The sequence below is a fragment of the Juglans microcarpa x Juglans regia genome, chromosome 3S, assembly GCF_004785595.1.
Source record: "Juglans microcarpa x Juglans regia isolate MS1-56 chromosome 3S, Jm3101_v1.0, whole genome shotgun sequence".
Taxonomy (NCBI): domain Eukaryota; kingdom Viridiplantae; phylum Streptophyta; class Magnoliopsida; order Fagales; family Juglandaceae; genus Juglans; species Juglans microcarpa x Juglans regia.
Window position 1 is genome coordinate 16,113,694 of NC_054599.1, and position 23,940 is coordinate 16,137,633.

Consider the following 23,940-nt stretch of genomic DNA (forward strand, 5'->3'; position numbering starts at 1 on the left):
AGAATGGATGCCTATTTGGCTCATATGTGATGGAAGTAAGAGTAATTAGCGTGAGTGGTAAAATGCCCATAAAACTAGAGATCTATCCAAACGAATTGTGGATCGCAAGGGGAAAGATGGAAAAAAAAATTTGCCAATTTGATTCGAAGTTGAAAGTGACTGCAATACTGCATTGACACATTGGACCAAGTGAGACTACGTGACTCCTCTGCCAAATGTGAGATGAGTACATATAAGGCACTTTGGGGAGTTAGGAACAACAGATGACCATGCCAAGGCTATCTCGTGTAGGTGATGATGTAACATATGACCAAGGATACCGTGAAGATTTGCCAATTGATCCACTGGTTCTTGCCCGCGATTGGATGGAAGGTAGAAGGGCTTTCCTCACCAGGTTTAGACGTGATTTCTCGGGACCATCAGTCCTTAACCATCTAAGAATAATGCTTAATAATCGAAAGGGTAATCGAATATGCTAAAGCTAGACTACACATTGGAGGATATATTTGTCCATTCAAGTGCCAAGAAAAAAGTACAAACTCTTTATCTATAGAGAATATATATATATATATATATATAATTTAATATTAAAATTTTAAGACTAGATTGTTTTTGGTTTCAAAGAATAAAACCATACATAAATTGTACTTTATGTCAGGAATTGTGTTTTGAATTGACAAGTATATGTACATTAAAATATAACTTTTACTTTTCCTAAAATGGGCAAAAGATTCTAACCTTATGAACAAAAGACTTTTCCCTGTTATAGGAATTGTCATGCCTATTTTCTTAGCTACTTTGTAATAGAATTTCTTTACAATAAGGGAAATGCTACTAGGCCAGATAGTTGTGTTTGCCCACCTGACGCGGCTTTGCCATGTGTCAGCCACCTATTAACTTATTAAATAAAAAAACAAAACATGACTCTGGCATTGAACATTCTTAGGTTACAATATTTTGACAATAAGTCTTGATTGTATTTATATTTCTATTTTGATTGTATATCCTTTATTGTATAAATAGGTCTTTCTTGTACATTGAACAAACACTTGAATATACAGTTTTTTACTTGGTATAAAAGAATACCTAATTGTGGTATCTCTCATAGAATCGTTTGTGTTTGTGTTCTATCTTTTTGTTGGCAGTTGTGTTCCTTTGTTATTTATATAGCACACCACGACCAGTTTAATAGCCTTTTAGCACTTGACGTGTACGGTTCTTTACATGCTAGTCTAATCCCTTTTTCAATCTGGTCCATCTCATATTAGACCACCAATTGACTGTGCAAGTTGTCATCGTTGTCTCGATACAAATGACACTGAATTCTAGAGCTCCACACGCTCCCATATGCTACTCCTATTCTCTGCACATTTGACCACATGCACCATAGGCTCCACAAGCCAGTCTCCTTGGATCTCCTCCCAACTTGCCCAGCCCACCTTCGGCCCAGCCCATCTCAAGTAAGCACCTCTTCCTTTCTTCATCTATTCCTTTTTATATTGAAAATCCATTCACCCTCCATAATCCCACACCACTTAGACCCACTCAACCTAACCCAGCCCTCAAACTTATGCCAACTCACTTGGCCCAAATGCCTCTCAGCTTCCTCGCCCTCGTCGCTCCAATCGAGTAATTGTTCATCCCTCTCATATTCGAGATTATCATTGCTTTTTTATTCTAGCTGCTCTTCATGAGCTTCATCATTATCGTGAGGCTAGTACTAAGGCCCTTTGGCAAAAAGCTATGTCTGATGAACTAGATGCACTCACAAAAACCCACACTTGGGCAAAGTAGCAATAGCAGTTGGGTGTAAGTGGATATATAAGATCAAGACTCGGGCAAATGGATAAGTTAAACACTACAAGACATGTCTTGTGGCCAAGGATTTTACCCAAGAATACGATATAGACTATGAGGAGACTTTTACTCATGTTGCACGACTTATCTCTGTTAGATCTTTGCTTGCAGTGACTACTGTTCGACGTTGGCAACTATTTCAAATTGATGTTAAAAATGCGTTCCTCAATGGTGATCTTACTGAGCAAATCTGTATGTAGCCTCCATCGAGCTATGACCACCCTCCCCACAAAGTCTGTCCTCTTCAGCAGGCTTTTTATGGATTCAAGTAGACTCTTCATGCTTGGTTTGTCAAATTTCGATATGTGGTATCTCAACAAGGCTTTGTTCCTAGTTCTTACAACTCTGCCCTCTTCTTCGTACTGCCGAGGCCGATATTATCCTTCATCTTCTTTATGTTGATGATATAATTATTACTGGTGGTGACATTATTAGTATTCGAGATCTTCAGGCTTTTGTTTGTCAAAATTTTGAAATGAAGGATTTAGGACATCTTAATTACTTTCTTAGTATTGAGGTTACTTCTAGTAAAGATGGCTATTATTTGTATCCAAAAATGGGTTGATAGATAGCAAATAATTGGTAGTCCTCTTGAGTATAATACCAAGCTTTTAGCTACAGGCGATGCCCTGCTTACCGATGTGACACTATACTGACAACTCGTTGGCAGTGTCTTATACCACCTAACATCTCATATACAAATCATTTGGTCAGCCAATTCATAGGTGCACCTCCCTCCACTCACTTTGCGATCGTTGTTCATATCCTACGTTATATCAAGGGTACTTTGTTCCATAGTCTACACTTCTCACATTCATCACTTGAGCTTCAAGCTTATTAACATTGATTGGGCTGGTCATCCCACTAATTATCGCTCTACCAAAGGTTACTGTTTCCTACTTGACATTTTCTCGATTTCTTGACATAGTAAGAAGCAATCTATTCTCTCCCATTCCAGCACTGAGGCTGAGTATTGTGCACTAGCATACACTACATTTGAACTTTTATGGTTACGATGGCTTTTGACCGACATGGGTGCTCCTCAAATGACTAGTTCATGTACATTGTGATAATTGGAATGCCATATAGATAGCTCACAACGACATGTTTCATGAGTGTATTAAATACATTGAAATTGATTGCCACTTTATACGCCATTATCTTCAGCAGGGCTCCTTCACTTACATTTTGTCTCCTTCGAAGCCAATCTTGCTGACATATTCACAAGATCCCATCCACCTAGTTGGCTAAGTGATCTTGTTTCCAAACTTCCAAGTTTGAGGGGAGATTCTATATATCTAGAAATACTTCATAGTATGTCTCAAAATATTTTCATAATTTGGTGTATCCTAGAATATTACCATATTATATATGGAATATTCCTAGGTTAAAATATTTTGACATTAAGCCTTGATTGTATTTATATTTATGTTATGATTGTATATCCTTATTTACCACAGGTCTATTCAATTATAACTATGCAATTCTTGTACAATGAATAAACACACTTGAATATACAATTTTCTACAAATTTTGCATTTTTATTGGTTACTGCCCACATCCAAAGCATGTTGTCTTTGATGAATCCTACTATGATTCATTTGTCTATGATTTTGTTAGTATTTTGGAACTTTCTCCCTCTAATGCACTTCCATCGTTTTCTCAATCTTCTCCTCCATTAGCTACTCCGATCACTTCTGCAACGCAAAAAAAATCCGTTTGTCTTTGCAGTGCTGATGATCCTTCTACTCTTGTACCCTCCAGATCTTCACCTAGATCTGTCTCCACCAGAGACCTCGCTCAGTCCCTCCCGAACCTGCCCCTCCACTTTTCCTCTAATCTTGCACTTGCACTAAATCCACCGCCACTCCTGCTTCTTTTTCTTCATGTACTTCTGGTGGACCACTCAATTCTCATCCCATGCATGGTGACATGGGCAAGGCAAGGTATCTCTAGACCTAAGGCTTATCTTGTCTCTACCAACCCGCCAGCATCTCCATTATTTCAGCCATTATCAGCATTGACTAAACAAAGTAGTCGGCTAACCTATATTGGCAGCTGTTCTGGTTTGACAAATTCCAACTAAAACTAAAAATAATAAGATAATAATAGGGTTATTATCTTTCTATTATCTATTTATTGTATTTGATTTTTTTTTAATTTTTTTTAATAATTAAAAATGTTAAAAAATACTTAAAAAAATGATAAAAAAATAAAAAATTTCAAATATACTATAAATAATAAATAGATAGGAGAATAATAACTCTATCACTACCCAAAAAGGTGTTAACAATCTTGTTTACGACCCATCCTATTTTGACAATAATTTAAAAATATCTAATGATTAAGATCTCATTTGGTTATAAAGATGAAAAATCTGTAAATAATAGTGAAATAATTTGTAAATAGTAGTGAAATGGCTTGAGTTAAGTTATTTTATAAGGTTTTAAGAAAAAAGAGATAAAAAGTTGAATAAAAATATTATAAAATTAAAATATTATTGACATATAATTTTTTAATATTATTTTTATTTTGAGATTTGAAAAAGCTCATGAATTGTTTTTTGTGTTTGTTTGAAAGTTTGATAAAGTTATAATGATTAAATAAAAAATTTAAAAAATTAAAAATTAAAAATTATTTACGTTTGAATGATATTTTGATGCTGAGATGAGGTAAAATATGAGACATTATTAAAAACAAAAAAGGATAGGATGGACCGATGGTATTCTTGATATGGTAAATAAATAATTAACAACATATACGTTCAATGAGCATGCACTCGACAGGTGTGTAGTAAGTTCTACGTATGTCATTGACCAAATTGAAATCAAGATGGTTGTTCAAACTTCAATATTCTTTATCGGCTTTGGTTTGCTCACTACTTTTTCTTTCCTAATGACGACTAGTACTCCTATTTTAACTAAATTCAAACTTGCCGGTGGATGCTTTTGTAGGCCACTCCTCACGTCATATGAAACTTCGTTGGCTGCTGGCTGCTACTTTTTCAGAGCATATGTACGTTGGGCCTAATATTTTGTTGAGAAATACTTTTCATAAATATTTTATATAAAAATAATTTCACAAATTAATATAATTTCATATGATTTATTAAATTATTAAATTATTTTTATTATACAATAAATATAACAAATCATATAAAATCACGTCAATTTATAAAATTACTTTTGTATAATCTTTTTATAGTTATAGCAGCGCTCATATTCTTTTTATTAATTTTATTTTCTTCTTAGTATAATTTTGTTAGTTTTAGGAATGAATTTAGTTCCATTGATATAAACTTTTTCTCTCAAACCTTTTGTCCCGTTAAGATAATGAGATGAGATGGTTTTAGATAGAAATTAAAAGTTGAATAAAATATTATTAGAATATTATTTTTTAATATTATTATTATTTTGAGATTTGAAAAAGTTAAATTGAGATTTGAAAAAGTTGAATTATTTATTATATTTTGTGTGAAAATTTGAAAAAATTATAATAATGAAATGAGTTGATATGATTTCTTAATCCAAATGGGGCCTAGTTCCTATTTTGTATGTAAATCGTTCTGTTATAATATTGATTATTCAAGTGTTATATATAAAAAAAAATAAGGTTTTTCCTTCAAAATGTTGCAAGTAAAAATACAACACCACCACCAGAATTTCGAATGGTGAGTTGCCTCTCTTGTATAATATTAATTAGAGAAATGACTAAAAAATAAGAGTAATGCTACCCACTCTCTCTTTTATTATTATCCTTTTATTATTTTATGATGTGGTATTTAATGATTGGAAGTTATCTGTTATATTCTACTTCTGATCTTTTAATGAACTAATCATTTAATACTGCATTAAGGAATGTTGAGAGGATAATAGTAAAAATGATGATAAAAAAAATTATTCAAAAAATTGTACTAGTATATTATGGACAATGAATTCTTGTTTCGGCCGATATATCATATATATTAGGATCTATATTATTATTCCATCTCTTCAGCCTTGTCGATATTACGCATAAGAAAAAAGAGATAAAGATCATTTTCTTTTCCTGAATCATACGTCGTCCAAGATAATAATATTGATGTTATCTTTTCTTTTTTTTTTTTTTTTTTTGAAGTATTGAGAAGTCCATGATAAATTTATACTTGCTCAATATTGCAAGCTATCTCAACATAAAAAATTTTGAGCTTTGTTGGACACAAATGTATATAATATCGTTGGCGAGGAAAGATTAGTTGGTAGACAATGACAAAGTCACGAGGGATTCATGTGATAGAAGTTAACTGAAAGACAGAATAATATAGTACACACTATATGGGCCCAAAAATAAAGTTAAAAAAGACGTCATGCTCAGTATGAAAACAAAACTAACCGTATTTATCCTTGTAAGGTCAAGATCTACAGAGATAAGTCCAAGCAAGATACTCGTGTTGGAAGACGTTATCAACGATCAAATCATGCTTATGAAGGTAATTAACTATACAATGCACCTAAAATTATGTCCTCAAAGGAGTCATGCATGCCATAGTAGACTACTTGAACGCCTATAAATACCCTACTAGTATGTTCTAGAAATGATTCTATTAATTATTCAGTAAGAGAGTCAATTCCTCTTTATTAATTGAACCATCGGAGGCATCTCCCACATGCTAGATTTTTGAGATTCTTATTCTGGATGTAGATTGTTTAAGTGTGTTGCAAGCATTGCTGAAAATTGCATCAACAAACATATATAATTCCTATATCAATATAGTGTATACGGAGATCACAAGTCCGTGATAGCTTTATAATATAATTATCAATTCAAGCGCCGGCAGAGGCAATCGGATTCTGGATATGGACAGCAGAATGTTGTTGCAGCCACGTGATACATACAGCTCTCAATTTGAAATACATGTGCATGCCAATATATAAATATATATATATATTATAATATATATATAGAAGGAATCTTGAAAGTATATATTGGAGCTAATTATTGTCAAGTTTTGACGTAATGATAATCAAATGGATAAATGCCACGTACGTACGGCATAAATTTGTAACATTTAACGTGGCATGTTCCTAATATATATATAGATATTGGAAATCCTTTAATTTGTTCCCTTGTCTCCGTGAATGAGACTACTGAAGCAAAGGACAACATAAAAGATAAAACTGTGCATGAGATGATCAGTACGTACTGTTTGGTAATTACAAAACGAGTTTAATCCCTTCCATGTGGTCTCTCCCATAATGGGACTCAAACCAGACACTTCTTCTGACACTCATCATCTGAGCATTCTCATCCGATTTGTTAAATTTTTTTTTAAAATTCTAGTTAAAAAAGACACTTCTTATAATTTTAGTTTAAATTTTATTTATCTTTAAAAAAGTTGTGCTACACAGAAATTTTATACTCTACATATATACTACTTAAAAATATGTGATTTTATTTTTTTATTCTCATATTTTATATTTCATATTTCATGAAATATAAGGATAAAATGATAAAATCACATGTTTTTAAGTGGTGTGTAAGAGTGTGGGGCATATGTTTAAAATTTTTCTCTTCAAAAAATCTTGATCTGCATCTCATTCCATATCATTCCCATATTTTATTAAAATAATATTTCTCTATTATTTTTTTATTATTTTTTTTCTCACTTCTATTTATAAATTTAATTACTCAATATTTTTTCTTATGTTTTGAAATATTACTCTAGTGAATATTTTAAATAAAAATTTAAATTATTTTTAATATTTTTAAAATTATTATTTTTTAATATTTTTAAAATTATTATTTTTTAATATTTTTGTAGTTATTTAAATTATTTTTAAAACTATTATTTAAAACTATACCAAATATGAGTATGTGAGAAAGTATAGATGATTGAAAAAATAATTAATTTAATTAAAATAAATAACATATTGATGAAATTAAGTGATTTAAGAGATAAATAGTAATTTTGAGATTTTGAGAGCATTCACTAAACTTTTTCACAAATTATAAGAAAAAATAGGTTATAAGACTCCGATGAGAATGCTCTCAGTCGCCTAATTCCAAAATGATTACGCGATATATATATATATATATGTTCGTGTGTGTGTGTGTGAAACACGCCTGCTTCACCACTATTGCCTCATGATATGGCTCCGATCCCGATGAGCAGTTGTTTAATCTGGGACAATAAATTAAAGCCCCAGATTAGGTGAACTTTCCCCAGTTATCACCCCTCTTTAAGAAGAATATTTTCGACCATCCACCTTATAAATAAACAAATGGGTTTTCCAAGCTACTTCCCGGTGGACATTCCAGCTAGAGTTTTAAAGTAAAAGATGATTTTGAATTATCAATTATTGGGAAGTGTTATACTTATAAAAAAAATTATATAAAATAATTTCATAAATTAACTTGAATTTATCATGTGATTCATCATATCTTAATTTATAATAAAAATAATTTCATAATTTAACAAACTATGATACTTACGTTAAATTATATCAATTTATAAAATTATTTTTATATAATTTCAAAACTTGAGCTTGAAATTAAGTGCAGAAAAATAAGGACCATTCAAGTGGCATAGGATTCTAATGATCTTCCCTTCCAATCACATGAGAATTACAGAGAAACTCCCCACTATCATAAGAGTCGTCCGAGGTGGGTGGGGAGTCATGGACTTGTGGGACACTACTCAAAAGACCAGACTCACTCAAGTCTAAAGGGGGGGATTGATGATGTTACAGCATCGTGATAAAGATGCAGCCGTGCAGCATCTTCTTACCCCTCCTTGAAAACGATTTACATTTGCTTGAGTTTGACAAGTACTACTTTTTGCTGCTAATGCAGCTCGGATTTTGACTTGCACCATCAGCTTCCGTACGCATGAACATGAACAGTTTCAAAAAGAGAGAAATTATATATTAACGAAAAAAATTATATGGATCAATCCTCATGTTCATCATGATCACATTCAGTACTTGTGTATTCAACTTCAAAGTTGTACTTTCTTTTTTTTTTTTTTTTTGTTAGCATGCAATGCATAGAGCAAGCTGCAATATATCTGGCAATTGATTGCTGGTTGCTGCATATATATCTCAGCAAGGCATACACAGAAGGCATGCAAGGAGGCCGGTGAATGAACATGTTTTTCTACTTCAAACAGATCAAGATTTAAGCTAACAACCGAGACAGAAAAATTCTCAAGGAAATTTCATAAGCCAATAAAGCTAAATTGCCATTTTATTATATTTTTGTAAGAGCCTGTACATAATTAAACTCCTACCGCCCCCACTACAAGAAGCCTAACAAAGTCAGAAAATTAACGAGAAATTAAAGAAAGAAACCAAAGGGGACAAAGCTATAGAAGAAAAGTTTGCTGACTAAACAAACTAATCGAAACTCTCCCTGCAATTACTAAGCAATAATCAGCTAGCTCTCTGTATGAACACAGTCTCCAAGTCCGGAGGCGTAAAGAACTCCCTGACACCGGCATAGTTACACTTCAAAGAAGGCTTTCTCTTTTTGGAGCCGGCGGACACGTCAGCCTGGTTGGGATCCTATTTTCCTCTCCAGTGGGCGTCGTGGAACAGTCTTCTTGGCCGTCACTGGCTGGCCAATCCTCTGGGAAACTTGTATATATCTGCTTCAAAGGAGCTCGTAACGGGATTCCAGCAATAACCCATTTTTTTCCGTCGTTTTCCAAGCCTCCATCAGCCTGCAGTGCCTTCTCGGAGAACCCCATGCTTTATGATCGATTCAGAACAAGGGCAAATCCTCTGTCTGCTCTGGGGTACGTAACAATTAAGTAAGTTTTATGCGTTATGGGGTAGGAGATCGATCGCTGAAATGAAAGTAGAAAGAAAGTGGTGAGGGTAGATGAAAAGGAGGGTGGGAGGCTTCGCTTTTATGAGGGAAAGGGTTACGGAAAAGAAGGTGAAAGGGAGTTGGAGATGAGGCGGACAAGAGAGAAAAAGACAGCACTAAAAATGGGTTTTTAAATTATGGGAAGGAGAAAAGGTTCAATGTTCTGTTTATGGCATTATGCCAATCAGATAAGAGAGAGAGAGAGAGAGAGAGAGAGAGAGAGAGAGAGAACCCGAGGAAATAGAGCCCGCGAAAATAGCTGACCGCGGGCAGGAGTGCATCCGGGCTCCCATGGCTTGTACTTAGACTTTGGCGCCAAATTCATGGTCTGGGATCACCAACGGAACGGTACACTTCTTATTTAGGAAAGAATAAAACTACTTTGCCTTACTAATATACCGCTCTATTTAACCGTTGGAAAGAATTTTTTATTTTATTTGTTTTGTTTAATGATTAAGAAAGTGATTTTAAGTGTATTAATTTTTTTTAAATATTTAAATATATTAAAAAAATAAAAAAAAGAAAATAAAAAAATAACTTAAAAAAGCACAGTCGGTCAAATGGAGTAGGCTATCCTAGGCGGCACAGTAGCTTGACTCTTTAGGAAAGGAATAATATCCGCACAATATATTTTACAACACATTAAAAAATAAAGATATTTTTATAAAATGATGGTAGTTTTATAAGATATTTTATAAAAATATCCCTTTTTAAAATATTATTGTGTAAAGTGTTATGGAAAGTGATGTATTTGTAAAATGATATTAGTTTTATAAGATATTTTATAAAAATACCCATCTTTTTAAAATATTATGGTGTAAAGTGTTGTGAAAATTTATGTATGTTTATCATTTTTCATTTAAGAATCATTTGACACAAGTTATAAAATTTTTAAAATCTTTTCTAATTTTATTTTAAACACCTTTTCAATATAAAATACTTTTTATTTTAAATTTTTTATTTAATCATTACTTAATCATTATCTAAATACAAAAATTAGATCTCGTTTGGATATTGAAATTTGTTATTAGTAGTAAAATAATTTATAAATAATAGTGAAATGGTATGAGTTAATATGTTTTATGGGGTTTTGGGAAAAGAGATAAAAAAATGTGAACAAAAATATTATAAAATTAAAATATTTTTAAAATATTATTTTTTAATATCATTTTTATTTTGAGATTTGAAAATGATTAATTATTTTTTGTGTTTTGTTTGAAAGTTTGAGAAATTTGTAATTATTAGTTAATGATTAGATAAAAAAAGTTGAAAAGTTGAAATTAAAAACTTTTTGTGTTTTTGGTATTTGGACTTTGGATATTGAGACGAGATGAGATAAGATAAAATGAGACCATTTTGCAATCTAAACAGGGCCTAATACAACTTTTACAAACTTAAAAACAAAACACCAAAATCAATACAACTTTATCAACTTCAAAACAAAAGTTATATTCAAACAATTTTTAACTTTATAATATTTTTATTTAACTTTTTTTTTCTCTCATTTCCCAAAATCTAATAAAAAATCTTAACTCAAACCATGTCACTACTATTTATAGAATTATGATATTCTTTGAGTGTGTAAATTTAGAAACTTATTTTTAGTTTTTTGTTTCTAGGAAAATGTTTTCAACAATGATATTATCTTTGAAGAAGATTGGATTGTAAACAAATCAAATTTGAGTGAGTAATAGTCACTTCTTATTCGAGTGAGTAATCTGCTTGTAAATAACGTTGAAATTGGAGGAAAGCAACACCGGCAAACTAAACGCTCCAAGAATGCTCCAAGACTTATGTGTGAGGTTTTTGCTCCCTGACTAGGGAGTGCCTTCACGAACGAACATGGTTGATGCAGGGGGTTCCCAACTCCCACCACGAATTCCAGTCCGACAGAGGACGTTTGTGGATTTATTGCGAAATCCGCCTCAAGCTATCCCTGAGGTAAATATTCCACTTCGGCAGCCTAAGCATGTTGAAGGAGAAGTTTTTGTGCAATTTACTAAGGAAGAACTGGATCGGTCTGCTGTTCCGTTTTGTTTTTCTTTGGTCTTGAAGTTCCTGCGGCAAATGCCTTCTCTGGATCGTATTAGAGGTTTTATACATAGCCGATGGGGCCTTTCGACGCAGCCTGTGCTGTCTGTGATGCGCAGGCCACGAAATGTTTTTATACGTTCTCAAACGATGATTTCTTGAAAGCCATATCACGGGAAAGTTGTGATATTGAAGGGGCTGCATATCGGGCATTTCAATGGACGGTAGAGTTTAAAGAGGATGAGGAACCAGTGCAGGTACCTGTGTGGATTATGCTCCCTGGCCTCCCTCCAAACCTTTATCAAGAATCATATCTAAGAAATATAGTGGCACCAATTGGTACATTTTTACGTAGGGATAATGCAACGAGGTGTTCAACTAGAACTGATGGTGCGCGAGTTTGCGTGCTTATGAATATTGATGAAGATCCAATCTCTTCTTTTTGGATTGGAACGCCACGGCATCCAGCAAGTTTTTTCCAAGAAGTGGAGTATGAAACATTGCCAGCATTTTGTTCTTGCTGTAAAGAGCAAGGACATAATCTGAAAACGTGTAAGACTAAGCTCAAGGAAGGGAAATATCCCAAGAACTTGAGGACTATGAAATCGAACAGAGTTTGGGTTCCTAAGGAGAAGGAGGATGCGGTCAATACTGAAAAAGATCCACCAGGTAAGACTATCGAGTCATCCTCTGTTTTGGTTATTCATAATGTAGAGGCCAATGAGTTAAAGGATGGAAGTACTGAAGGGGTGGTGTCTTTAGACGCTGAGATTGATAAGGGAGAAATGATAGGGAAGAAGCTGAGCCTTTAGTGCATGAGAAAATTTTGACAATGTTGGCAGAATCTAGTGGAGCTCAATCGGATCGAGAATTGGATTTGGTTATGGGCGATGACCAGGTTTTGCATCCTGTGGTTGTGTCTGCTATGGAGGGACTGGAAGATAATTCTAAGGTGCAAATAGGAGGTACACGGGTTCCTAGTTCGGAGGATTTGCAATTGGCGATTTTTGACCAAGCTTATCTTGGTATGGAATCAAAGTCTGAGGATGAGGCTGAGTTGGCGCATCCAGCAAAGGAGAAGGATGGCAGTTCTTATTCTGAATTATCAAAAACGAAGGTAATTTCTAAACGAATGCTAATAAGTTCAGTAAGGGTTCCAAGCAGACCCGCTAAACATATTCAATGATGAATAAAATTATGTTTTGGAATCAAAGAGGAATTGGCACTTCGAAGAAGAGATTACAGAAGCTAGTTCGGGTACATGAGCCTTATATTCTCTTTCTGGCGGAGCCATTTAGGGATGATAGTCAGCTGAATTATTGGAGCACTTATTTTTCGTATAGTGCATGTCTTTCTAATGCGGATAAGGCTGGGAAAATTTGGTGTTTCTAGGTTGCTGGGATACAGGTGGATGTCGTGGGAGGCTCGGATCAGTTTATTTCATTGATGATTAATTCAACTGTTTTGATATCAGCTGTTTATGCAAAGTGTCGGTATCTAGATAGGCGGGTTTTATGGGAGGATTTGCTTTCTGTCAATACTGTGCAGTTGCCTCATGTGATTTTGGGGGATTTTAACATTTTGTGGAATGATAGTGAACGGCGTGGTGGACGTCCGAGGCTTCTCATGGCAATGGAGGGGTTCTATTCATTTATTGATACTGGTGGACTAGTGGAGATGCCGTTTTTAGGGAACAAATTTTCATGGTGCAACGGGCAATCGGGGATGGCTCGCTCATGGGCACAGCTTGACAGAGCTTTGTGCAATCTGAAATTTCTGGAGCTTTTTCCTTCGGTGCATAATCATTATTTGCCCAGGAGGTCTTCAGATCACTCTCCCATGCAATTGGGTCTTTCGGCTACTTTATCCAGGTATGGTCCTTCTTTATTTAAATTTCATTTTATGCGGACTACTCATGAGGATTTTTGGCGATGTGTGTCGAGTTCTTGGGAGGGAGGAGTTTATGGAATTGGTTTGTGGAAGTTAGCAGAAAAATTGAAGAGATTAAAATAGGTACTTAGAATGTGGAATAAGGAGATATTTGGTTGGACTGGCCGACATATTAAAGATTTAGAAATAAAAGTGGAGAAGGGGAAGCTAGTTTGCAAGAGAGGTTTTCAGAAGATGTTGAAATGGATGTTTTAGCAAACAAGATGGAGCTGGATGTCTGGCTAAAAAGGGAGGAAGCTCGCCTTGCTCAACAGTGTAAGCATGATTGGATTTTACGGGGTGAAACGTCATCATCTTTCTTCAAAGCATTACAATCCAGGAAACATAATGTAGTAATGGAAATGAAAATGTCTGATGGTCGTGTACTTAGCTCTCCGGAAGCCATTCATGAGGAGGCTTGTGTATATTTTGAGGAATTTCTAAAGGCAAATCAGTCGAGTTCATTGCCTAATTTGGCTGATTTAATTTCGGGTGATGTATCGGAAGAGGAGAATAAGATTTTTGGCGGTCCTCCTTTGATGGAGGAAGTTAAAAATGCTCTTTTTTCTATTCTTAAGGATAATAGTCCTAGTCCAGATGGTTTTGGGTCAGGGTTTTATCAACATTGTTGGTCTTTAGTGAAAGAAGATGTATTTGAAGCAATTACAGATTTTTTTAGCGGGACAGAACTTTCGCGGTTTTATACTGCATCTTATATTGTTTTACTTCCTAAAATCCAGAATCCAACGTCATTTGAGAATTTTAGACCGATTAGTCTTTGTTCCGTGATTTATAAAATATGTTCTAAGATCCTAGTGAACCGTTTTTCAGTGCTATTTAGCAAAATAATTTCAAAGGAACAAGGAGCTTTTCTTCTAGGTAGAAGTATCTTTGAAATTATTAGTCTCACTCAGGAGCTAATTCGTGACATTAATAAAAAAGTCAGAGGAGGTAATATATTGATGAAAATTGATTTTGTAAAAGCCTATGATACGATTGATTGGGAGTTCTTATTTTGTGTACTGGAAGGTTTTGGTTTTTCGCTGAAAATTCGACAGCTTTTGAAGCAATGTGTTACTACACCTTGGTATTCGATTGTAATGAATGGCACAGCAAAGGGGTTCTTCAAGGGTGGAAGGGGTTTACGACAAGGTGATCCTTTATCCCTGTACTTATTCATTTTAGTGGAGGAAGTACTTTCCCGTTTGATTAAGAAGAAGTATGAAGAGGGAATCGTAAAGTGTTATTCTCTTCCAAGACATAGCCCTATAGTCTCACATTTATTATATGCTGATGATATGATAATCTTTTCTAATGGTGGGAAATCTTCTATTTTGGAAATTGTTGGTATTTTGAATACCTATGCTTCATGGTCGGGGCAACAGGTAAATAATGCCAAATCTCATATTTTATTTTCTAAGCATATTAATAGTGTTAGACGAAGGTATATATTATCTATCACTAAGTTCTCGGAATAGGTGTTTCCTTTCAAGTATTTAGGGGTTCCAATTGTCTCGGGAAGATTGAAGTCTTTACATTTCCAGGATATTGTTCAAAGAATTCGTAATCAGATTGAAGGTTGGAAAATAAATTTTCTTTCCGCTGGGGCGAGATTGATTCTTTTAAAACAAGTTTTGTCTAGTATGCCAATTCATCTCCTTTCAGTGATGCATGTTCCAAAAATTTTTTATACCCGGATTAATAAGATTTTGAGTACATTTTTTTGGGGTTCGGTTAATGGGAATCCTAAGAGAAAGTGGATTAAATGGGAAAAGCTTTGTAGTCCGGTGGATGAGGGAGGGCTTGGGTTAAGGAAATTAACTGATGGTCAAAGGTCATTACATTCTAAATTTGCATGGAATCTTTTATGCACTGATTCTATTTTGCAAAAGTATTTTAATGCAAAATATTTGCATGGTGTGCATCCGTTGGAGATTAACACAACAAGAGGATCCCGATTTTGGAAATCTGTAGCTAAGGAATTGCAGTTTGTACTCTTGCATTCTAAATAGAGAATTCGTGAGGGAAATGTGTATTTTTCGAAGGATAAGTGGATGAGTTCTGGGCCTTTGAGGGAGAGTTGCTCGATTGTGGGTGATTTGAATTTGAAAGTGAATCAGGTTATGTTGAATAATAGCTGGGATTTGAATTATTTGGAACAGTTAGTAGGGGCAGGTAAAGCTGCAGAAATTACTAATGAAATTAAGGGTCAAAGGTTAGGAGAAGATAAGCAAGATAAGCTCGTATGGATGGGTAATTCGGAGGGTTCCTTTACTTCCAAGAGTGCCTGGAGTCTTGTTCGGGAGAGGAATAATAATGTTGAAGGGACGGATTGGATATGAAATGTTGCTATCCCTAAGAAGTTGTCTGTGTTTATGTGGAAGGACCTGAACTTAAGTCTAAGTGTGGATGACGGAATAAGGAATTTGGGCGTACCTTTAGTGTCCAAGTGTGAGTGTTGTGAACAAGGTGCCGTAGAGGAGTTTGATCATGTGTTGTATAGTGGGTACATAGCGGCGGTCATTTGGAAATTCAGTTCTAATATGTTGGGTATTCCGTTTGTCCCAAATCGGTCTTGGAAAGCAACAATTGAGGCTTGGTTTCGGAGAGCTTCAAAATCATCTCAACTTGGTACGTTAATCGGATTTGTTCCGGTGATAATTTCCTGGAGTTTATGGAGGTGGAGATGTAAAGCTAGAATGGAAGGTAAGAAAGAAAAGGTTCATGTTTTATGGAGATGGGTTAAATATTGGATTCATTGGGTAGGTATTAAAATCAATAAGGCTTCTCGCCTAGTGGATAATGATTTTAAGGTGTTAAATTCTTTGAATTTACCTATTATTGCGAGAAAGAATGAAGTTTTGAAGGTAGTTAAATGGGAAAAGCCAAACAGAGGGTGGCTTAAAATGAATGTAGATGGTAGTAGCCGAAATAATCCGGAAATGTTGGGTGCAGGTGGAGTAGTCAGGAATGAATTAGGGAATGTGGTATATGCTTTCTCTTAGTCATATGGGCATGGGAGTAATAATATTGCGGAAGTTATGGCTCTATGGGCTGGTCTTAAACATTGTAAGCAATGGGGGCATGATAATCTTGTTATTGAGATGGATTCTTTAATAGTAGTGAATTGGATTAAGAATGGAAGATGTACTCTTTGGTATCTTGAGGATTTTTGGGAAGAAATAGTTGGAATGTTGGGAGAGATTAATTTTGATGTGAGTCATATACATCGGGAAGGAAATAAGGCTGCCGATTTTTTGGCACGACTAGGAAGTAGTGGAGTTTTCCATGTGTGGATAGGTCAAACGGAGCTTCCATATTTGTTGAAAGGGATCATCAGAACAGATGCATGTGGCCTACCTCAGATTCGAAAGTGCTAATTGTAAATTTAGAATGTAATGTTTGGTAATGTATTTTAATTTTTTGATGTCTTTTGTATTTTTCTTTGAGTACTTGGGGTTTTATTTTCTTGTAAAGGCCAAGTACTATGACTGTAACTACGGTTTTCCTCGGCCACAAGCGAGGGCTCATTAATAAATTTGGGCAGGGGTCACTATTGGACATGTGACTACCTTCTCTTATATAAAAAAAAATAGTCAAGCCTTAATTTTTCGTTTACTTTTTATTCGAACACAAGCCGAACTTATATTTTTCATCGAGTTATATTTTATGTTCTCAAACGCTGCATTTAATATTTAAACGAGTTCGAACTTATGAACAAGTTGCTTCATTTATATAAAATAGATTATTTATATTTTATTTATAACTTTATCAATAAATTTTAATAAACAAATTTTGCTTCTTGTTAATATTTATGTAAAGTTTATAAGGCATTATAATCTTAAATTATTATTTTTATATTAAATAATTTAATCAATTTTGATTCTTAAAAGCACTTTTTCCTCTTAACCATGACACAACATTTTGGGTGTGAGGTCTACATGGCACCTCATCATTAAAGGCTATTGTTTGGAGAAAAAACGGAGCTACCTGCGTGAAAATATTCTCTTAACAAATTATTGTTGTTAGTTGTTATTAATAAAAAGAGAGAATAGACTCTCCACCTGAATTTTCACCCTTTTATAATGTGGTACCAAAATCTCATTTTTTTAGCATTTTATACTCTTAAATTATATTAAAAAAAGAAAACTGAAATATGATTGAGGACACTATTTGATGTGGTTTGAAGGTACAATATGTTAAAAGTGGTATTAGAGAATGAGATCTTCTACACCTAGAGTGGTATACGGTGATCGTGGGCCACCCCACAATGCCAAGGTTCACTTCTTGGGATTACTCAATATCACTCGTCGAGTGAAAAAGAGTTTCCCCCACCCTTCTTGGTGTGGCTCTTAATCACCCTTTGAAGAAATTTTAAGGTGATTGTGATCCCTCTCTCTATGAGGAAGAAAGGCTCGCGACCATATTATTAATGAATAGAAATCATTCTCCACCCCGCAAGGTGGTCCAAGGGAAGGGCACGCCCCATCAGTAAAGGATACCCCTCCCTACAATGGAAAGAGTGTGTCCTCTCTATCACAACATCTCCTTAACTGGATGGCTCAAGTTACCTTGTGGAGTAGAGATACCCTCCTCCCCTTTTAGGGTGGCCATTAGTCACTTTGCAAGGGGATGATGGAGGATTTTCCCCTCCCATCCAATCCATTCACCTCACCAAGTTACCTCAATGAGTAGCTTACTAAACAAAGAGGAAGATCCAATAGATGAGGGGGAACAATTGCTCGCCTAGTTTGCCACCTGTAGGTGATGTGGTGGGTCCCTCTATGTGAAGCAAACCGCCTAAGCCACTCTGATGGCACCTTTATAATTTTTTTTTTGTTTTGTCTTTTATATATATATATATATATATATATATATATATAAAGTGATAAGTGGTGTGTGCTAGTGAGCTGTGAAAAAATAGTAAGAAGAATAAAAAGAGAAAAGAAGAGAGGATGTTTGTCGTGTATGAGGATTTCCCCTCACACTTCCATCAGAGATTTGTGAGACCATATGTGGTCCGATTATGAAGAAATTTCAATATTGTTCGTGATGGTGACGACCTCATTTTGACTGGTGCTGATCACTGAGATTCATCTTTGTTCGTTTTATGCAAATACTCACGTGGTAAAATCTTTCTTGTCACTCTTGTAGTTTTCCATCTGTATGGTGATGATTATGTGTTAAACCAAAAATATAGATATTCTTGATGTATTGGTAGCCTCTAGATATTACTTTAAAGAAGACAATCTGTAACTCTATTATTGTTGATAGTGAAAGTTTTAACTGGACTAAGTCTCGTAGTTTTTCCTTTCACATTAGAGGATTTTCCAAGTAAAAAAAATTTGGTGTCTTGCTTTTGAGTTTATATTTACTACATTACCACTTTAACTTGCACAAAAAGGATAGAAAAATATTTCGCTGTATTTTCATGTTCACCTTATCAAAGTGGTATAAGAGTTTCGGTTGATTATTCTATTAATTATCTGTCTAAATTAAATTGAGGACTCATCTAGTAGGATGATTAAACTCACTTCTTCCAATTACTCAATTCGGAAGACAAGGATGAAGGATGTTCTGTATTGTAAAAAGTTATTTGAGCATATGAATTTGGCTAGTATTAAACCAGAAAAGAAAACTAATGATGAATGAAAGAATTTAAACAAGAAAGTTGTAGGTCATATGTGATAACCCGAACCTAGTTAGATTTCATATGTGCTTATTCTTCGTTGCCTTGATATTAAATTAGTTTAGGGCCATGAGATTAGGTCTAGTTGGATAAAGAACTTGAACTTGTAGTTTAGCATCCAAAGCCCAAGAGAAAGAGCCCCTCAAACCCTTATAAGAACCATAGGGACATGCCTAAGCCATGAGGCTTGTGCCATTTGTCAAGCATATAAGGCCCATGAATCTGGACGTGTAAGTGGGCTAAAGAGAAAAGAGAAGAGTGCATGGGAAGCCAAGGGAGGCATGCACGCCAACCCTAGTGACAAGCCCTTTGGTTTGCCACTTGTCTTTCACGCAAGAAGGCTTCTAGAAAAAGAAATGATGGAATGACGTAGAGAAAGCCAAAGACCACTCGGCCAACTCACCCACACGCACACCCCATGCCATTTGGCAATTGTTTGTAGTTCCAAGAATATTTTCATGGGAAGTGGCACCTAGGGAAGACAAAAAGGGATCCTTTCAAGAGATTTGCATAGGGAAGCCCAAGGGACAAAATGGATTTTCGGATTTCCCTCACCCACATGCCCACTCAAGTGATTTTTCTGACATTTCGCCACTTGTCAACCATGCACTAGTAGAGGAGTGTTTCTAGAAGGAAGAGGAGGGGACTTGTGTATAAAATGACTATCCTAGCCCTAGACTTTCGGCCACTACACTCAAGGACACACACTCATGAGCCACTTGTCACTTTAGAGTTACAAAAAAGAGCCTTAAGTATTCAAAATAGCCACCTAGGGAAGGAGCACTAAAAGATGAAAAAACTTCATAGCGAAATGAGAGGAAGTGGACGGCAATGAGGCGCGCACACACACCTATCCCATGTCACACACATGCAAGCATCACTTTTTACGAAAATGGAGAGACCTTGTGGTTATTTTACTCTTTTGCCCTAAGATACATTGCACCTAGACAAGAGAAGAAGGGATTAGAAGATCAAGAGGCTAAGTGGGGAAAGGGGGTTACACGCTACATCCATGTGCCTTTTAGCCTTTCCAAAGCAATCCAATGATGAAGAAGATGAAAAGATATTCGACTAAGGGGAAAGGTCACACGCCACTTGTCCTTCATGCAATGGATCACTAGCAACCAATAGGTATTGATTTTTGGGAGAAAATGAAAAAGCCTGACTAGTTGTGAGAAAAAAAAAAGGATTGTTTTCCTGTGCCAGAAAATATGTTTTGGATTTACTAATGAATTAAGCCTTTTTGTGATCATTTGTTCTAGGGGAAAAGGTTTTGTTGGTTATCCATGTTTTCGAAGATAATGAACATATCTTTTATTGGATACTTTTGATATGAATGTTATGTTAAAAGCAATGTTTAGGTTATGCTTAGTCTTACGGTACCATGTGCTAAGACAATTACTTTAGGCATTGCCTAGTTTCTTATGAACTTTACATTTTCTGCCGCATTATTTATTGCATAGTATACATAGGAGCATTGCATCTTACATGTCATGTACGAGGGGTATGTGTTATTTCAGTCACCGTCCAATCCCAAGCAGGGGCTGGGGGCGCCATAGAGTATGGTATCAGAGCAATTACGTCCCTGAATAAACCCCTACATTATCCTAGGAATACATGGTACCGCCAACTAGGTTTGAGATCTGTAGTTATAAGCTTTGATCTTATAGTTATAGGCCTGAATCATGGAGGAAGTGAAAATAGAAGGAAGATACGCGTGTAGAGTCGCGATGCAAGTTGAAGAAACATAGTCTTTCTCTAAGAAGGAGACTGACCTATGCTAGTCTTTGTACATTTCAGGAGAGAGAAAGAACCATGGTATGAAACTAACGTGAGCATACTTCTCCGAGACGTAGAGACCAAGAGGCTAGAAATCCTCCATTAGAAGGATGACAGGCAATAGCGGAAACAATTCGCCAAATGACTGAGGTAATACACAATCAGATAGCGCAAGGGCAAAACATTAGGCAAGAACCGGCTAAAGGAGGAAATCAGGGATGTCTGTATGAGAAATTTTTAGTTTACAAATACCCTAATTTTATGGGAACAAAAGGACCTTTGAGGGCCAATAAGTGGCTGGTGGACTTGGAGAGAACCTTCAAAATCAGTGGATGAATGGAGGAATAAAAGGTCCAATATGCCAGACACATGCTCCAAGGAGAAGCCAGTATATGATGGGACACTAACCGACAATTGATGACCCGAGACTTAAGAGGTTTAGCTACACTCACATGGGATCGATTTAAGACTGAGTTCGATAATCGTTTCTTTCTAGAGACAGCCAAGCAGCAGAAAGCCCTAGATTTTGTGAACTTGACCCAAGGTAGCATGACATTCGATCAATATGCTGCTCATTTTATGGAATTAGGAAGATTTGCACCTCATCGGATTGGTACAGAGAAGATGCAAGCGAAGAAGTTTCAGGATGGTTTGCAACCTCGTATTTGAAACCAAGTAGCCTACCTGCAGATAGAGAATTTCCAAGAACTAGTCAATGTGGCTTCGATAGCAGAAGTGGAACAACGATGATAGTCTGGAGACCAACACCCATCACTCTACCACCCTATCGATGATGTGGAAAAAGGCACAACAAAAGAGTGTCGACTGGTTACGGAAGCTTGCTTCAGATGTGGTTAGACTAGCCGCATGATTCGAAATTGTCCTCAGAACACACCTGGAGGAGTAGTAACACCAGATTGCAAAGTAAAACCCCTATGAAGGCTAAGATCTATGCCATTACACTGGAAGAAGTAGACCTAGAAGTCGACGAGACGGCAGACGCGAGAGTGATTACAGGTAACATTTCCAACTTTGCCTTAACTGATAGCTAGTACATGTTTGAGAATCTTTGAGTAACCCTAGTTATCCTATTATGTAAGGTTAAATTGAAGCAGCACATTTGTGCTTTGTTTGATTCGGCAACATCGAGATCCTTTGTCTCTGTTAGTTGTGTGAAATGATGTGAGCTAGACGTATAACCTTTGTTTGAGAGAGTTCTAGTAGCCATTCCAGATTGAAAAATAGTTGGATGCACCCGAGTAGTTAAAAATAGTCCGTTGGAACTTGCGGGTCTATCTTTGACCACTAACTTGATTATTTTTCATTTAATGGAATTCGATCTTAAGAATGAATTGGTTGTCTAAGCATTACACTAAGATAGACTGTCGAGGAAGAGAAGTAGTCTTCGACTTACCTGCAAAGGATAGGATTTATTATATGGGAGAAACCGTTAGGTTAGATCCATCAGTTGTAACAACAGGACAAGTCAAGAAGAGCTTAACAAGCAGAGTTATCGCCTATCTAGTAATGATGACAAATGCGACGGAGGAACCTAAGGGAGTTCAAGGAATCCCAGTAATAGAAGACTTTCCTAGAGTTTTTGCATTTGATTTATTTGGATTACCCCCGGATCGAGAGACAAAATTTGTGATTAAGCTTGAACCGACCATGGTCCCCATGCATAAGACACCATACCGAATGGCCCTAGCAGAATTAAAGGAGCTCAAGGTTCAAATCCAGGAACTTTTTGAAAAGGGTTTTATCTGCCCTAGTTCATCTCCTTGGGGAGTATCGGTCTTGTTTGTTAAGAAGAAGGACGAAACTCTGAGGATGTGTATTGATTATCGGGAGTTGAACAAGGTGACTGTCAAGAACAAGTATCTCTTGCCGTGGATAGATGATTTTTTGGATCAGTTATAAGGAGCTTCAGTATTCTCAAAGATTGATCTACGATCGGGATATCAACAATTCAGGATCAGGGATCAGGATGTACCTATGACTACCTTTCGAACTTGTTATGGACATTTCGAGTTTTTTGTCATGCCTTTCGGATTGACAAATGCTCCAGCAAAATTTATAGATTTCATTAATCGAATCTTTAGGCAATACCTAGATAGTTTTGTAGTGGTTTTCATAGATGACATACTGATATATTCTCGAAGTGATGAAGAACATAAGAAGCATCTAAGGATTGTGTTGGAGACATTGCAACAAAATCAAGTTTACGACAAGCTTAGTAAGTGTGAGTTATGGCTTAGAGAGGTGAAATTTTTGGGACATGTCATTTCTAGTATGGGAGTGGCAGTAAACCCTGTTAAGATCAACGTTGTGACATAATGGTAAAGGCCAACTAATGCCCATAAGATACGTAGTTTCCTTAGACAAGCAAGATACTACCAGAGGTTCGTAGAAGGGTTCTCTAAACTCTCTAACCCTTTGACGGCACTTACAAGGAAGAATTCCAAGTATGTTTGGAGCAAATAATGCGATAAAAGTTTACAGGAGCTGAAGAAAAGATTAACCACAACACCTGTATTGGCTTTACTTGAACCGCATAAGCCTTATGTTGTTTAAAGTGACGCCTCTAAGATAGGATTAGGGTGTGTGTTGATGCAAGAAGGAAGAGTTGTCACTTATGCTTCACGGCAACTCAAGGACCATGAACAGAATTACCCTACTCACGACTCAGAATTGGCTGCAGTAGTCTTTGCTTTGAAATTTGAAGGCATTACCTATATGGGGAAAAGTGCAAGGTATACACGAATCACAAAAGCCTCAAGTATTTGTTCAGTCAGAAGAATCTAAAT

The 23,940-nt window shown here is 35.7% G+C and overlaps 1 protein-coding gene across 1 annotated transcript; it reads right to left on the bottom strand.

Moving 5' to 3' along the window:
* Nucleotides 1–9,063: 9,063 nt before the first annotated feature.
* LOC121258612 (cyclin-dependent protein kinase inhibitor SMR6-like) lies at nucleotides 9,064–9,826 on the bottom strand. The gene is given in 2 exon segments (XM_041160163.1): nucleotides 9,064–9,364; nucleotides 9,367–9,826. Coding segments are annotated over 2 exon segments (315 nt in total). The 5' UTR covers nucleotides 9,584–9,826; the 3' UTR covers nucleotides 9,064–9,266.
* Between the last annotated feature and the right edge of the window lie 14,114 nt (nucleotides 9,827–23,940).